The 13,667-nt window shown below is 42.2% G+C and overlaps 2 protein-coding genes across 11 annotated transcripts in view; one reads left to right on the plus strand and one right to left on the minus strand.

Moving 5' to 3' along the window:
• Nucleotides 1–65: 65 nt before the first annotated feature.
• Nucleotides 66–2,561, minus strand: taf11 (TAF11 RNA polymerase II, TATA box binding protein (TBP)-associated factor). Of its 2 annotated transcripts, none has more exons than XM_061057515.1 (6): nt 2,299–2,561; nt 1,938–2,122; nt 919–1,049; nt 724–811; nt 544–640; nt 66–430 (listed from the first exon to the last, which is right to left on the minus strand). In XM_061057515.1, the coding sequence occupies exons 2-6, from the start codon at nt 2,106–2,108 to the stop codon at nt 300–302; spliced, it is 618 nt and encodes a 205-aa protein (XP_060913498.1). In that variant the 5' UTR covers nt 2,109–2,122; nt 2,299–2,561; the 3' UTR covers nt 66–299. The 2 variants fall into 2 exon arrangements, with proteins under 2 accessions (XP_060913498.1, XP_060913497.1); XM_061057514.1 differs by having other exon boundaries at nt 1,938–2,117; nt 2,290–2,560.
• A 1,252-nt stretch (nt 2,562–3,813) lies between these two features.
• Nucleotides 3,814–13,667, plus strand: part of LOC132989730 (ankyrin repeat and SAM domain-containing protein 1A-like) — a 72,522-nt gene continuing 62,668 nt past the window's right edge. For 4 of the 9 annotated variants that reach the window (XM_061057523.1, XM_061057521.1, XM_061057522.1 and 1 more), the window contains exon 1: nt 3,814–4,348. In XM_061057523.1, coding sequence (XP_060913506.1) covers nt 4,170–4,348 — 179 coding nt within the window. In that variant the 5' untranslated portion in view covers nt 3,814–4,169. The remainder of the gene's footprint in view (nt 4,349–13,667) is intronic. The other 5 variants (XM_061057524.1, XM_061057525.1, XM_061057529.1 and 2 more) reach the window with 3 other exon arrangements.

Genomic DNA, 13,667 nt, shown 5'->3' on the forward strand with positions numbered 1-13,667 from the left:
AATAGCATCAAATGTCCTGCTGAAGTTCACTGAGCTTTAAAGCAATTAAGTCACGACAAAACACGTCAATTATAAAACTTTATTTACAAGCATAATACATCAATAGAACTTCACACCATATGAACTGTATTCCTTCACCAGTCAAGGTAAATGACAGGTGAGTATTGAACTGTATCATCTGTTTTTCAATACAGTTACTAATCTTGACTAATATTGACTGGCCACGGAGGCTTCGTGCCAAACCATGGCACCACATTTTACAGCGGGTACCCCCATACAATCTTTCGATTACAGGTTCCTCAGTGGAAAAGAATGTTCTTGTACTTGGAGTTGGGGATCTGATCTCGGCTCTTCAGCCTCCTCACTGCTTCCCTCATGTGTTTGGGCTGAAGTGGTGGCGTGTCTCCCCACTTCTCACAAACATCCAAGGCTGTGAAGATGAGAAACAAACAGTTTTACGACAAGATAGTGATCATTTTAGCGTTTAAACTGCAAATGTATCCATGTGTTTAAGTTATTTCTGTTGTTCAGTCTGCAACTTACCTTCCTCAACAATTTCACCGGCAAAAACCTTGGAAATACCAGACATGGCAATCACCACATTCTGGGACACTGACGACCCTGTAATGGACTGGATCAGCTAGAGAATAGACAACATCAAGTTAACAAACAGTTTCAAAGATTTAATTGTTTTTTTTTTTTTTCATTTTTATAAATGCTTACTCTCTTAATAGCAGCCTTAGGGAAGGCCGAACGTCTGTACATCTCGTAGCGATTCAGTTGCTCTTCAGAAAAGGACGACACCAAAACTCTGCAAGACAAAAGACGAAACGGAGGCGATTGGTGACGTTTACGGGGGATGTGACTTCAACAAGGTTATTTAACAGAATGATCCTCTGTTAGAAATCTCTGTCTTACTGCATCTTTTGTATTTCATCCTCATCAACCTTGTGGCGCTTCTCCTTTTTCTTCTCTGGTTCCACCTTTAATCTTTTGGAAGAAGGCTGGCCAGAGGTTCCTTCGTCCTCGTCTTCCCCAGCTGCCATTTCCTGTATTGTAGAGGACACAACTTTTTAGCGCCTTTACAAACATATAATACCCACGTAAAACCACATTTGCACATTAAGATAAAAGAAAAAAATCGGAGGTAGTGGGGTAAATTAAGACCGACTGTTTGGACACATTATCTGCAGTAAAGAGACCTCTACTAAACTCTCATGAAATAATTTCCAGAGTGAAAAATCACCTGACAGTAACATTCCTTACATTCAACACATGTTGGTAATGATTAAATGTTAAATGGTCCTGTGATGCCACCCTGAGGAATATCACAGAACCAGCAGGGGACCTTAGTTATCCCTATCAATATACTAACATGGAGAGCTTTTACCTTAAAAAAAAAAAAAAAAGAAGAGTAATTTAACAACACTCTTCACTAAACAAACTCACTGATTGGGTAAAAATTGTAGAAACACATTTTACTTTTATTGAACAATAAATAATTCAACTGGTATTGTTAAACACGCAAACGGCAGTCGGTTGTTACCCTGGCATCATCGATTAACCCAAACCTAATTATCAATTGGTCAATCAATTGGGGGCGGGAGTAGCTCAGTCTGTAGGGACTTGGGTTGGGAATCGTAGGGTCGCCGGCTCATGTCCCGGCACGGACCAAGTCTGGAAATTGGCCTGGTAGCTGGAGAGGTGCCAGTGCCACTTCCTGAGCACTGCCGAGGTGCCCTTGAGCAAGGCACCTAACCCCCTCCCACCAGCTCAGGAGCGCCCACTGTGGGCAGCCCCCTCACTCTGACATCTCTCCATTAGTGCATGTCCATAGGATCCTGTTTGTGCATGTTTGTGCAGCATGTTTACTAGACAGAGTGTAAAATCAATAAAGTGTCAAATTAATTATTATTAACTTGAGCTCCAGAACTCACAGTCTTCAGCTCCTGTTTGGGCTGATCCTGAGAGGATGACTCTTTGTTTTCATGTGTAGATTTTGCTGTGGTAGATGCACTCTCGGTATCCTCCGGTTTACTGTCAGGATGCTCGTCACTTGAACTTCTCTCAGGTGTTCCTTCGGGTTTTATCCGTGCAGGGTCGGCCATGATCCCTCACTGTACTGTTGAATGGATGTTGAATAGTTAACTTGGAGAGCAGATTACAGCATGTTGTTGTTACACATAAATTTACCATACATACTCGCTGAGACATTAGTACGCTTTAAAATCTCAATGATGATGTACTGCCTATTCACTAAGAATAGAAACTTGACGATATTGGGACTACAATCTGCACCTACCTTCACTGCAGCCAGGCGTCAACAAAACACGCAGCAACCGTGGAGCTAACGGAGAGTGTTGGCAAACGTTACCATATATGTTCAGTATTTTAATTATTTGACGCTAACTACTAATTGAGCTAAGTTAACACATTACGTTAATATCACCGCATTTGCAAAAGGTTTAATACAACTTGAATTATTTCAAGCCTAAGCCTACAAATGACGGTAGTGGGTAGTAGCCACAACCTAGCGTTAGTTTGTGTTTCCGTTTCCGGTTTTGGTGCAACACTGCTAAAAGACACAGACAGACAAATTGTTATAATATCGATTGATTGATTACATTTATTTCAGACATATCAAATAAAATCAAACATATCAAAAAATACAAAAAAAGAAAAATAAAAGCACGAAAATACAATAAACAAAAAACAATGTTCAAATTATTTCACAAAAAAATAAAAAAATAAAAAGCAACTTACATATATTCAATTGATATGCCTGAAAAGGAGTAGGAAGAAGTATAAAACTTATTTAATCCTACCCCTTTTCCACAGCTCAATAATTAATATTTATTAAATTAAATTAAATTAAATTAGCTTCCTGTATTGTCTATCCAACGCGTTAGATTGACAATTTGTATGTTTTTGCTGCTGTAATTGTTACAAGAAAAACAACAACTTTTCGATTAAATAGATAAATATATTTGAAACAAGTCTAAAAAAGAAATTGCATAAGCCAGTTAACACATTTTTGTCAGTAACTCCCTTAATATTTAGAATCTGTGGTCATCCCTGGTATTGACAATTAGCCTTCTCATCGACTGATTATGTTGTCACCATAAAAAAGCTGTGAAATGTTCCTGTGCAAATCACAAAATGTGACGCGACTTCCCATAATCAATTTTGGAATCCCTGGTCTAGTAGCCTAGTTAACAGTAGTACATTTGATTTCTGCATATTTAAAGTGGAAGAGAAGTTTTAGTTATTTAGACAACCAATAGTGTTGATAAGTATGGAAGCCCATTTCCGCCAGTTAAACAAATAAAAATGAAAATAATAAAGTCATAATAATGAGATAAAAAGTCGAAATTATGAGATATAAAGTCATAATAATGAGATAAGTCAAAATAATGAGATAAGTCAAAATAATGAGATAAAAAGTCATAATAATGAGATAAAAAGTCAAAATAATGAGATAAAAAGTAATAATAATGAGAGAAGTCAAAATAATGAGTTAAAAAGTCAAAATAATTGAAATTATGAGACTTTATTATTTTCATTTTTTTTTTTTTTACTGGCGGAAATGGGCTTCCATAGATAAGTGACGAACAATAGTAAATAATTAAATGTTTGGGTTTTAAAAAACGTTCCCCGGACTGTAGACATAAAATACAACAGATGTGGGAAGCCCTGGATTGGTGTTCCCACATTTTAAAACCAACACGCCATCTTACTTATTCCCATCCGCAGTATCTGTGAATCAGCCCGGGCGGGGGTACTAGGTGTTGTATGCGTGTGTGTGTGTGTGTGTGTGTGTGTGTGTGTTGTAAAGGGTTACGGATTGGAGATGCAGAAAGGACAGTTTCGAGGAAGTGACGGACGAGACTCGGGGGCCTGGTCAGAGGAAGTTTGCTCGGTGATGGTACCGTGCTGCTGAACGAAACTTTTCCCCCTTGAGCTTAGCGGCACCGTGGATCGAAACGGACCGATCCAGCGGTGGAGGGAGCGTTTGTTTCCTCGCCACACGAGCAACACTGAGGAATAACTTAAAGGGTTGAGAGAGGGGGGGGGGAAACAAAAAAAAAAAGGGGGAATCGCAGAGGAATTTCACTCCCACAACCAAGCCCCCCTTTTTTCTTCTCTTCTGTTTTTTTCTGGGATCCGCGATGGGGAAGGAGCAGGAACTTCTTGAAGCGGCGCGGACGGGAAACCTGGCCGCAGTGGAGAAGCTTTTATCCGGGAAGCGACCGTCCGCTGGCACGGGCAGCGGGTCGTCTGGGACCGGTGGAAGCGGCAACAGCGGCGGGCACGTCGCCTCCTCTCATCCGCTCTCCAGCCTGCTCAGGTAGGCTCTCTGGAAAAAAAGGGAAGAAGAGGTGGATAAAACTGAATGGGAGAAAGCTGGAGTGCCGTTCCTGTCAAATTCCCCCATGCACCGGTGTAGCTTGTAGTACACTATTTTTAAACCCTCTTGACTGGTTTGACAGAGTAATGTTTTCTTTATTTGCAATACCAAACAAACACAATTAAACCAGAGCAGCGTAGTAGCAGTGGCATGCTTCTTTGTTCGCATCCAGCTCTTGTTTCCCTGCCAGCTGTACTGTAATGTGCACAATCAGCCTGGTAGGTAATTAATTATGCAACCTAACTACAGAAATCTGCAACAAAACTGCCCGTGGCCTCTTGGAAAAACTAATACAGATGCATTATTAACTGTTTACATACAGTCTAGACCTGAAAACTCACTAGGAAGCTGGTAACCACTCAATTATTTAGCAGTGGTATGAAACTGTTTTGGAGTATTTTTTTTAAACAGCCCTTTATCGAAACAAGACATGTTATTTCTTATGATGTGATGGTGTAAGCTTATTATGTGACATTTCTATTAGTAGTCACATAAGGTCGAGATTTTTTGTTGCCTCACATCATGGAAGACAAATCTAGATGAGTTTGATTGTCAATATGGCAATTAGCCTGTGTCTCTTTTATTCAATCTGAGTCCTAATCTAGGGATTATTACGCAAACTATTGTTTATATATTGTCCTAACATTCTTGCCACCTGTGCCGTTACTGTAGTTTGTTGGCAGATGTTGGTTAAAATGCCTTAAACAAAGACGAGGAGCTGGTCTGCAGAAAACAGACCAACATGTGCCTGAAATAGAAGACACTTGTAAAAAAGCTTTGGTGATGAGCCCCTGGTCCACGGTGCATGTTCATTCAAATCTATGATAGCATCAAAAGTCATCACAGTGTTATAGAGACACAGCCTGCTGGGCCTTCGTCTAAAGTACAATCCCTTCATAATGCTGTGCAGACGAGGGCTGCTGGGTAATATTAAATAATTTGATGAAATACAAAGACAATCTGATAAGTTCCGTGTTTCATTTTGTCCGGCAGATGCTATCCGATTTGAGGCTTACCGCGACACAATCGTTGGGTTTTCATCGACTGAAAGATATTGTCCTGAAACCATGCGACGTCGTTTCATTACGCAGCCTTTGAGTTGAGGCAGGACAAGAAAGGAAAAACAAGAACTTAGTTATGAAACAGACAAGCAAACAAGTCCACGTTTGCCTTTTATATGTCTGCATATATAAAAACAAGAAATATAAATTGTAGACTTAAGATAAATCAATGCCCCGGCTTAACACTGCATGAAAGAAGCCTACAACTTTACTCTCTTTACTTTTATTTAAATGCTGAGCTCATACAGGTGAAGGTCTGTCCATCAAAACATAATAATATTCCCTTGGGAGCCCTGTGACAGCCACCTTCCCTTTAGGGACAAGTGTTACGGCGAAGCTCGAGGTGATGCAGCGCTGTGTTACTCAGCTAAGACTGCAAAATGTACTCAAGGTAATTACATTAAACCACTCTAATCGGAAATCCAATTCACAGATGTCAGGCAGTCAGGGCTGGCTCGCGCTCTCCCTCACAGGTCTGTGGGCGGACTGAGGAGACCGTTGTGTCATCTACTCTGACTTGGGTAATCAATGTTTGGCAATGATCACTCTGGGAAAATATTGGCTGGTCTTTTCAGGAAATGAATTTAACCACGGGTGTATTAGACTCAAAAAGCTTTGTTGCTTGTGGACATGTAAGCTTATTACAAGACAGGCTCTTGGATGATAACAAGGTGCACGATTAGAGACCACAGGGGCAGCCCGGGGGGGATTGCTGCTATTGTGTGTGACATTTGATTTGCCTAATGGAGTCGTCAATATGAAGAAATCTGACAAGAGCGGTACAAGTTGTTGCCTGGTTCTTTTTTTCCTGTAATAGCAAAGATGAGGTGGTAAAAGGAAATATGTGACATACACTGACGCTATACTCCACTTGCATACACCTTTTGTATAACTTGTAGGAAAATACATCTTTGTACTTTTAATTCGCTGTCGCCAAAACAGTCATTTCAGCAGACTTGACTTGCCTCATCTTGTTTTAGGACGTGGATTTGAGGCCTTGCGCAGAAAATATAGTTAATAACCATAACGTGATTGTTGTATACATTGAATCACAGGCTATGATCTGCCTTAATCGGCTTCATTACTTTTACTCCAAAAGGTGTGTTGTTTTGAGATATCTGGCGTTCTTGCCCTGGAATGGCGTGCGTGTCAAGACTTGCGGTGTTGTTGTAACCAGGCGGTTGTACAGCTCTCTCCTCTGCGGAATGTCTGCTTTCCCAGGAGGCTCCATCCCAGCGGTTGCTATGGGATAGACCCTGACCCCGGCATGTTTAACACAGCCACCGCCCCAAACATTTGTTCTACGACAGTGCTCCATTAACGCCAAAATGAGCTGGGAAGGGCTCGCCATAGCAGGAAGGTCACGGTGTAACCTCACTGCTGTTTGTTGGACGCAGATGCATGAAGGGCCTGACAGAGATATGATTTTTAGAATGATATCATTACATATTTTAGGGGACGGGATGTCCCGGATTACAGATATGATGTACAGCATAGTGTAGGAAAACTTTTGACACTAACTGAATATAGTACTTTTTATGCATTTTTAAACCTTTATGACTATGCCAATTATCTCAAATTGCTCCTTTCTTAAAAAATGCATGATCAACCAATTAAGTTGCAAACAATAGCTGCTAATTTCTTTCTGTGCTGGCCCCGGTTTCCTACTCTATGCGCTGTATGCAGTGTCCTCTCAAAACGAAGGGAAAAAGCCCAAAATGAAATCTAAAAATGTTTTAATATTGGGTAGGAATTCTTCAATGTATCATTTGAACAATTAGTGAGTTGGTCCTTTTGTAACAATAGCTTTGGCTTTGTCTGAGTCTTACAGGGTTTATGGTAGGGCATGCATTATCTTTGTTTTCCTCCATACCTTCAGTGTTTGCAGTGACCCCATCATGACCCGTTCAGATCCCAGGGGTTTCACAGGAAGAACTCTTCACTGGTACTTCCTGGCCACGCTCATTCAAACGCAGGCAGCTGCTGCAGTCAGACCGGAGCTAAGACAAGTCCCTGGCAGGGAAAGTGCCTGCCCACTGAGGGGAAATTAACAGAGGAATGCATGGACTTCTGGACAGACGCTGTGAGAGCTTAGCCAGATGAGGGCTCGTCTCCCAGCTTCACAGCCGTGTCCTTTGTCACGCTGACAGAGGGCAGAGTGATGGCTTTTCATATTCATATCAGGTCCTAAACACCACTCTGAGGCTGTTCTGCAGTTTTTGGTTTTGCAAAGAAAATTGAGCTGTCATTTGGGTAGAATTTGACCACCTAGATTATCTTACTCATTCAGTTTAGTGTTTCCTGTAGACTTCAAATAGGAATAGGTTCTCTGCAACATTCTGTTATAAAAATCTGCTTAAGTTATTCACAGAGCCCTGTTGAAATATTTTTTCTCTCTATAGCATGTTGTTCTATTCTCCAAATGTCAGCAATGAAAGCTTTGCTATCAGTGTGAGGACTTGGTTTGCATTTTAAGAGGCTTGGGCACAACTCCAGATCATTCCAATCCATTACATCCTCAATTTCTGGCTCGTCCCAGGCGTGCTATCAGACCGTCGTCAGCTGAGAAAATATCTGCTGCGTAAGAACCAGCACATGCTGTCCTTTTTTTTTTTGTAAAAAGAGAATTACCCTGGAGCCTCTCTGTCATTAGGATCTTTGTGAATATAGAATTCACTGAGTGTGATGGTGCACTGTAGGACTTAGGATGGTGTGTCTGCAGATGACAGGCTCACAGCGGGGAATCTGACACCCTCGGTGCTTAGCTGGATTTCATACAGTTCAGGCTGAACTGTCTCACTGCCTGCGTTTAGCGCGGTGCAGTTCCTACGTTTTTATCGGCCTACAAGGAGCTTTAGATCCATTCAAGTAAGCTCAAAGCTGGCAGTCACATTTCGTCCATTGTTGACCCCTGAACTGTAAGAATCTGTCGTTGCTTCACCCCGAGAGGGAGCAGTGCAAGCTGGGAAATCCAACACCACCGTGTTAGCATTCCTGGAGCATCTGAGTTTAGGATTCTCTGCCCTTCGCGTTACGTTTACGGCCCCTGTTTGTATAGTCTTGTAGAGCAGGCAGAGAGGCACTTAGTCGCTGTGATGAATTCCACATATGTGTGTGTGTGTGTGTGTGTGTGTGTGTGTGTGTGTGTGTGTGTGTGTGAGCGTGAGCTGGGGGAAGAAGCTGACAAATTGAGTGTTCCTCTCTGTGCAGCATGTAGCCATTTGTACTTGAACCTAGCGGTGGTCGGCTCAGAATAACTTTCATCTAAGTGGGTCGTTGGATGAACGATACGTTTGCTGAGGAAAAGTGCACACATCGTTTGAAAATGAAATGACATCTCATTAAGATGGTACGCAATGATAATACAGTGATTTGAATTCTCCGTTCTTTGTCTGTATTAAAAGAATCCGAAAGTTGCTTATGTATTAGGAAAGCAACACACACACACACACATTCACACGGCCATGAAGTGAGTCTTTTGTGTTCCTGTTTACGTGACCTCTGTGTCACCCCCACTCACTGAAAACCTTCCAATAACAAATGGACAAATGGAAAAGATAATGCAGACGTGGCGGTGTGTCTCTTCGGTTTGGTGACTGGTTTTGAAACACTTTTTTTGTCGGAAGAGAGACCAGAGACATAAGGCCCACCCCCTGGGTCCATGCAGACTTAAATATGTGTTGGATAGCAGTTAGCAGCCCCCCCCCCCCCCCCCCCCCCCTACCCAGACGTTTTTTCATGTATCTGGCCTCCTGGCTGGCTTGGCGGCTTCCTTTCTCTCCCACTCGGCTCTCTCAGCAGTATTCCTAACCCACCTGCTGGGCCCACGCCAACCTCCACACCCACCTCCAGACTTCAAACGTGGTCGACTTGGAGCCGGAGTAATGGCACTGCCCTCAATATGTTCACACAGGAAACAAATTAGCTTAGATCTTTAAATAAATGTAGAATTCCCTCAGCGCTGTGATTGTTGTTGCAAAAAAAAAAAAAACGACGACTAAGTGTATTAGCCTTAGCATGACTAAGCAGATTGCCGGCAGACTCCTAAGTTTTATTTATTTTGTGAGTTACTGGAGCTTTAAGCTACATTGAATCTGCAGACCCTCAGCAGGTCACGACTTAAAGAACACAGTTATGAAACAGAACAGAGTAAACTAAACAACGTACACATACAACACAAAATCCGTCACAAACACACATTTTCACACCGGCAACAATAACGTTAGTCAGGTTAAGATCAATGGAAAATCAGAGGTTAGAGAGTTGAGTATTTTTTTTTTTTACTTCTAGTTTAACGTTTCACTGATTTTGGCGAAGCACAGCTACCTTCAGAGACATTTAACAACATTTGTTAAACAGATGCAACACCCATCGGGCGCTGGTTTGGCTGAGTTGGTATAGAGCGGGCGCCCCATGAATAGAGGGTGCAGTCTTTGTTGTACTGGCCACAGGTTCCCCCCCTCCTGATCCTGATCCTGTTTGTTGCATGTCCCCCCCGCTCCCTGTCCCCACATTTCCTGTCACTCTGCGGCCGTTCCGATTAAATAAAGAAAATAATCTTTCAAAATGCAACACCAAAGTTAAGGGAAGGACTTTGCCGCTGCATTTCGGGAGCAAATTGAGCTTTATTCAACAAAATCCCCCCCCCCCCCCCCCATGCAAACTAGATTAGGCGGAAGTCGTGTGTGCTATTTCAAGAAGTGTTTTGTCAGCAGCGTAACTGAAAATAACTGACCATCCGCCTGGCAAAGACCGAACATCAGCTCGCTCTCTCAAGCAAAAACATTCAGGGGACGCCGGTGTGAAACAGTGAGATCTGTGATGTTGTGCAGCTGGGCGTCTGCTGTGAAGTCGGTGTGGGAAATGTCAGCTGGTATAGAGTCAGGCTGTGATTGAAAGTGTTTTCCCTTTTTTTTTTTTTTTTTGTTTCTAGCCCCATCTCACTCTACCCCCTTGTCTCCTTTCTTTTCTCCTTCTGTATTCCTCCCATCTTTTCAGCCAGCCAGCCAGCCAGCCACCGGTGTTTTTCATGTCATCTTGATTCTGCTGGAGCCTGTTGGACTGCTCTAATCATAGTCTGCAGGCACACACTATTTATTCACACCTCCTGCTGCAGCACAGTCATTCTGTGAAATGCTCACTATGGTGTTTATGAGCCATGAAGACTCAATCAGTGCTCTGTGCTACAATGCATTCGGCAAATTAGCTGCATCATTGCTGTGATCATTTCTGTACTTTTTTTTAACCGGAGCTGTTGACCGAGAACCAAAACGAGGTTAATATGTTTCAGTAGACTTATCCAAACACTGACACTTCTTTCAAAGCTTTTTGGAAAATGTGAAGGCTGTCAATTTCTTTTTGGATCAGTATCGAGGACTGGATGACAGTGAGTGTCAGTCAGTCAGTCAAAGGATGAAACCTACTGATTTTACACAACACCTTACTATACCCAAGTACCACCATAAACCTGACAACGCTGGACATGTTTCTGCTTTTGAAACGTCTCGACGAATAATATTGAAATTGAAATGAAGCAGAAGCACAGATGCTATCCTCAGAATATATTGGAATAACTTTCAGAATCTTTTTCTTTGGAAAACAACCCAAAAGAACTCATCCACACTCCCTTCAGCCTTACCTATACTTTGTGTTTATCGCTAATTGGAAAATGTTCTCGCATGCTAACAAGTTGAATCAACACTGATCATTATACCTGCTAAAAGTAAGCGTGTTGAGACATTGGTCTGCTACATGTAGCGATTAGCTCAAATAATTGCTCTCCATGAATGACCCTCATTTGCCAAGTAGCATGGAAAGAAAATAATCCGTTTTATTGGTAAGCAGGATGGTATGTGTTCACATAGAGATGCACCGATTGTAATTTCTTTGTCAGATTCCATTTTCTTCAAGGTCTGACCTGCCCATTTCTGATTTTTGTCCGATTTGTACCTTTCCCTAATGGAGAATTCAATCTTATGTTCATGAATGAACACTGACTATTAATTAGGCTAGCTGTTTATTTACAAAAAACGTTTGAGATGACAGGCTGGTTTACGATCACGGCCTAACAGGCTGAACAGCGTCTGAGTCCAGTCACCAGCTTGTTAATCAACACACCTTTAAAACTAGGAACCAGTTTAAAATTACTCTCAAAGTACAGACACAAGACAAGACAAAGGTAAACACAAGCATTATAACACAAAACTGCAATCTACATAATGGTTAATGAAGAGTGCATAGTTGTATTAAGAAACAGTTGTGTCAACCCTTTTAAATAATGGCTCATAAGGAGTTGTAAACATGAGAATCTCCATAAATGGTCAGATGCACACACCACGTGATGAGAAGTTCTCCTGTGAAGTAATTTCTGAAGACATGTGATAGTCTTGATGAGGCCATGTCATAGTTGTGTCATAGGTATGTGTAGCTTGTTGCCTGATCTTTCCTTATTGTGTAATACTTCCTCCATGACGAGGGTTTATTTCTTTATTGCAGTTGTGATTGGTTGGTATCAACATGGCATCTTTTTACAATCATGACAGAGGGAGTGTTCCTCAGCAGCAGGCATGCAGGACTCTGGCAGGTACTTCAGTCCAGGTTGGCGGTTTGTCTGGCAGGGCATCTGGTTTCAACGCCCGCCAGCAGTATGCATAATTAAACCCAATATCCCTGACGGTGGCTGACATGCGCCAGTCACTGCTGGGCTCGGTGCCCCGGGATAGACTAATCCCTGGCTGTGTGGTCACACAGCTAATAAGCTGGAGGACAAATCTGTTTATTTGACACCGGGCTCATGCTCACCTGTGCTCTAATTTGCTTAAACCGAAGACTGAATTTGGCCTTTTCCCAACGGTTCCATATACACATCAATGATATATTATAGCTTTTAGTTCCAGTAGATATTGTAGGACACTGGAGAAATACAAACTTTAAAAAAAAAAATCTGTTGAGGTTTAATAGGCCAACTTTTTATGAAACGTTTCTGGTTCATCCAATAATATTTAGCAAAGTGATATGTTGGCATTTATTTTATTTTATTTTATCTTTGGGCTTTTTTTGTGCCTTTTATAGTAGAGATAGGAAAGTGAATAGGACAGAGTGTGTCACATGACATGCGGGAACGGAGCCGCAGGTCGGATTCAAACCCGGGCCGTCCGCTTGGAGGACCAGTCACCACTAACCACCTGCGCCCCGCGTTGAATCTTTTTCTTCATGTCTGATGCATCTCTACTTTTTATATACCTGACAGACATTAGAGAATGTAGATGAAATGATCAAGGCAGCCCTGATTTGGTCAAGCTCTCTGTGCTTCAGCTAACTTAATGAGGTTGCATGGAATGACAACAAAAGCTAAAACCTCCAGTGTCTTCTGTTTGTGCATTTTGTTTCTGAGCTCCATGACATTTGGACTTTCAACATGAAACACAGTGGAGATTAATGTTCAAACCCTCGTACTTTGGAAATGTCTGTCTTTATTTAAAATGTGTGACTAACATCAGCAGACTAATGCAGAGAGCACATAAAAGAGAGAAAATGTTATTATCCTTCCTCGTCTCGTACTGGCGGTGCTTTGTACGACACAGAATTACAGCCCCCCAGAATCTTTTTCAAACTGCAGCTTCATCCCGCTGATATTCCCTCAGGGAAATTAAGGATTAGCTCAGCCTTTCAAACAGGGATTCCTCAGTCAGTTTGTTTGAATGTGCCCCCTCCCAAACCAAATCCACTCTGTTTTTTTGCCCAGTGCCCTGCTCCGGGCCTAAGCCCCGTCCCTAGGTTAGGTTGGTTGTGAGCCGTAGTAAGAGGATGAAGTGGATTGTCGAGCACCACTCTGACTCATGCCCTTGAGTGCCATGCTGCCAAAACGCTCAGAGAGTAACACTTTGACTGCACTTAGAGCTGCTACTACAGGCAGCTCTGCTTATAGCAAACTGAAGTACGTGACACTGACTAAATGTAATGAGCAGACAGCCTCATTCTCTCTGCAAGCCCATGCTATTTGATTGGATTAATTAACAGCAACGGCCCCTGATCAGATCTGTAATATTAAGACAGGAGAATCCATATTTAGCGTGACATCATATGTGTGCTTGGTGATGCACTGCAGTGCTGTTCCGTTTCCTTTGGTCACGTTGCTTTAGTGACACAATCTTTGTGTTTCTGGGTCAAACATCTGGCAGTGACACACAACAGTCATG

This window comes from Labrus mixtus, chromosome 15 (genome assembly GCF_963584025.1).
Source record: "Labrus mixtus chromosome 15, fLabMix1.1, whole genome shotgun sequence".
Lineage (NCBI taxonomy): Eukaryota > Metazoa > Chordata > Actinopteri > Labriformes > Labridae > Labrus > Labrus mixtus.